General features: G+C 35.1%; 1 protein-coding gene across 1 annotated transcript; it reads right to left on the bottom strand.

The window, feature by feature from the left end:
* Positions 1-1,108: 1,108 nt before the first annotated feature.
* LOC105801543 (sulfated surface glycoprotein 185) lies at positions 1,109-2,282 on the bottom strand. Its single transcript, XM_012632801.2, has 2 exons — positions 2,006-2,282; positions 1,109-1,933 (listed from the first exon to the last, which is right to left on the bottom strand). Exons 1-2 carry the CDS (start codon positions 2,169-2,171, stop codon positions 1,266-1,268), a joined length of 834 nt encoding a protein of 277 aa, XP_012488255.1. The 5' UTR covers positions 2,172-2,282; the 3' UTR covers positions 1,109-1,265.
* Between the last annotated feature and the right edge of the window lie 1,312 nt (positions 2,283-3,594).

The raw sequence follows: 3,594 nt of genomic DNA, 5'->3' as shown, positions 1-3,594 counted from the left end.
TTTTATGATGACAAGGACTAAATTGTTAAACTTGAGAAATATGTGGATGAAATAATAGAAGTGAAAATTTTGATATGTGAAACAAGATATTGAGATAAAGTATGTGATTAAAGTGTAACAAGAAAAAAAGATCTAATGTGATTAATAAATGAACAATGAACATTTATGACAAAAAGGATTAAATTGAAAAGTTATGAAAATCTATAAGAAAACATTTGATAGGTGAAGAATGTAGTAGAGAATGGAATATCCCCATACTTTAACCTGATGTTCAGGTTGAGTATATGGGTGTTAGAGTAAATAGAGTTTTATTAGTTTGGAAAATGTCTTACGGAAAAAATTAGCAAAACATTTTAGAGGAATAATGAAGTAATTTTATTTAACTGAAAAACCTTTTACATTGAGAATATTATTTTACATGAAATAAATGTCAGAAAATACTGAAAATATTTTAGCGTTGGCATTCAAACAAACGGAAAAAGTAAAAAGAAATAGAGAAACCCGACCCTGACAAAGTAGCTTCATTCTTAGGCTATGGATTTTTTTATAGAACATAATTTTGGTTGCAATCAATTTCACTTGGGCTAAGTAATATATATATATATATATATGTATGTTACAAGTATTGTAGAAAAAATTGAAGTTATAAATTTTGGAGACATCCAAATTATAAATACATTTTTGGGTACAACACCTAGCTGCACTCCTAACTTCATCCCTGCTTAACTAGATTCGGAACGATGGAATTTAACTTTTTATATAAAATTAGATTTACATTAAATTTCAACCTGAGGCATTGGATTCTGCAACTCAAGACACAGGTTTGGTTCTTGCAAATGCACTTTACTACAAAGATACAATGGCTAAACCGTTTGACACATCAAACACTGAAACTACACCTTTTCACCTTCTTAATGCTCAAACACTTGATGTTCCTTCTATTACAACAAAGTCTGCAATCTGAGTATCACCATTACAGATCCTTTAATGGCTATACAATTGTCAAATCCCCATATAACAATGGTTTAAGATACTATGAGCTAAGCTGTAAACAAAAATATTGTTTCTTAGGATGAAGAAAAGATTATATATAAAAGCACGTCCAAAATTGTAACGTAAATCCTGGAGTCAACTCCAGGATTGAATTTATTATACTACAATCATTGTGTCACAGGGATTGTTATTGGGAATTGGTGCTAAAAACAAATTACATTACTATATTATTGGAGAATTATACATGGAGGAATGCTACTATATGTATTTAATCAAGGAGAAGATTTCGATGGGGGCACACCTGGGAAGGGGGGTACAGGAAGGAAAGGGAATGGTGGAAGAGGAAATGGGAAGTCTGGTGGTGGAGACGGGGACGATGGTGGAGGAGCTAGTCCTGGAACCGGCGGCAAGGATGGTGCTGCAGGTTCTGGAGGAGGCTGCAATGGGTCTGGAACTAGTGGAGCTGGTGGAGGCTGCAATGGGTTTGGAACTAGTGGAGCTGGTGGCGGCTGAAATGGGTTAGGAGGGAGCACTGGGGGTGGCAGAAGTGGGTTTGGAGGAAGAATGGGCGGCGGCAGAAGTGGGTTTGGAGGAAGAATGGGCGGCGGAAGAAGCTGGTTGGGATGAACACTTGGTTTTTGGCTGCATAAGGTTGGCTGTTTGAATGGCTTGAAGGTGAAAAACCCAGCTGAGAAAACATGGGTTCCTTGCTTCCTTGACTTGAGATGGAGTGAAGAGGAAGTAGCAGATGAGGCCACTGCACAATATGGTTCACTGCTTTTAATGAGTTTAACTTCACATCCCTCGATTTTCTTCACATGTTTGCTCACAGAAAAAGGCAAATGAACCTTGAATTCCCCATGCCTATTGGTTTTCACTTGTTGCCTAAAGCTTGCCCTTGAGCTTTTCCCATCTTTGCATTCGACTGCAACAGTTGCACCTGCAGAAAAAAAAAGAAAAACTTGTATCAACTGAGAAAAGAGAAGATGGAGTTTGGGATTCAATTTAAAACCTGAAATGAAATGGGTTGGCCTTGAGAAGTCAGACTGGAAACATGTATCACAGTACACAGTTCCAACAACAACAGCAGATTGCTGTTGCTGATATCCATGGCTACCCTCTGAGTAACCATTAAAAATGATGAAACAAAGCAGCCATGTAAAGAAAAACCCAGACATTATTTCAACCTCTGTTATCCTTACTGGAACAGCTCTCCATAAGGATATGTTGTTTATAACTTTATATACTGTTGTTGTTTAACCTTTATGTGGTTCATGCAAAAACCAGCCAACTGCATTAAGTTGAAGCCGTGAATATAGGTTTATTTCCCACAATCAAACAGCTCAAAAGGGTAATTTGCAGATGTGTGAATTGAAAGCTCTCCTAGAACCAAAACAAAAGTAACATTCCTTTTAACACTCTTGATTTTGTTCCTTTGTTGCAGTGGTAGTAGTAAAACCTTTTTTCACCTTTTCTGTAATTTGGTCCCCCTTTTGGTTCACGAGACCTTTTAGAGTAGCCACAATATAAGTCCATGTGTCCCTCCCCAAATGCCATTTCTGTCAACTTGAAAAGGACATTGTGATTTTGCTCTTCAAATTCCAACAGAACCGCCAACATGCTATGCTGTTGTAGGCCGTGTAGCTCTTACTTTCATAATCTATCTCGGTAAATTATATCTAGAGTTATCGAATATAGTTCACAACTTTGCGGTGCAATCAGAGACATCCTCGAGGAATAGAAGGTAAAAACATTACTTTGAGTTCAATTTTCGATGAGATAACCATTAATTCATTTACGTACGAAACAAAGTTCTTGGAACTGGCCGACAAAGCGGTTAAATCTTTTCGATGAATTAAACTCTTACAGAAGAATAAAAAATATTGCACAATAATTAAACTTTAAGCTCTATAAATAAACTAACTAATGACGCATTAAGAAACATAAAATGAAGCTTTAACGGGATTAGTTCTATTGATTGGATTTTTCCTAAACCAGCTTACACCATTTTTTTAATATGCACCAAAACGACATCTTCAGTCAAAAAAGATGCACTAAAATATCTCTTATCTCTCTGTCTCCATATTACATACAAATATACGTTCCAAGTAAACTTGAGTATAGTAACAAACAAGGACTTTCTTTTAAATTTTAATATCGCTCAAGTTAACTCTTACCTCCATATTCCCATAATCTTATAAATGGAGTAAAGTTATAAAATCGATTCTCACACCTTTCTTAAAAATACACTAAATCTTAATAAAATATAAAAATTTGATTCAGAAAAATTTATATAAATGCAAAATTATAAATTAATGGACGGGTGATTGACAGTTTACTATCCAAAAGAATCCCTATGTTGGTGGCTATAATTATTTTACTTTTAATAAGTGACATTTTACTGTATAATAGACATATAATAAAGACAATTGAAGTAACGTAATTGAAGTTCACGGGTGTAAAGAAAGTTCGAGTAGTTATTAAATAAAGGTTGTCATTATCTTGTTGGATTTTTTTATATGGGCGGGATAAAAATCCAATTTGCGTTCCACATTTTTATCTTATCATCAGTCCACATTCTCACCCTCACACTTATAGGAA

Source organism: Gossypium raimondii, chromosome 7 (genome assembly GCF_025698545.1).
Source record: "Gossypium raimondii isolate GPD5lz chromosome 7, ASM2569854v1, whole genome shotgun sequence".
Classification (NCBI taxonomy): Eukaryota; Viridiplantae; Streptophyta; class Magnoliopsida; order Malvales; family Malvaceae; genus Gossypium; species Gossypium raimondii.
The sequence above is the reverse complement of the archived record's forward strand: the minus strand, read 5'-3'. Positions and strand labels throughout refer to the sequence as shown.

Bases quoted from the DNA above. Each gene is read 5' to 3' on its own strand.
- LOC105801543 (XM_012632801.2), bottom strand. From the start codon at position 2,171: ATGTCTGGGTTTTTCTTTACATGGCTGCTTTGTTTCATCATTTTTAAT. The intron at 1,934-2,005 runs GTTTTAAATTGA...TTTTTTCTGCAG, and splicing joins GCCAACCCATTTCATTTCAG to GTGCAACTGTTGCAGTCGAA.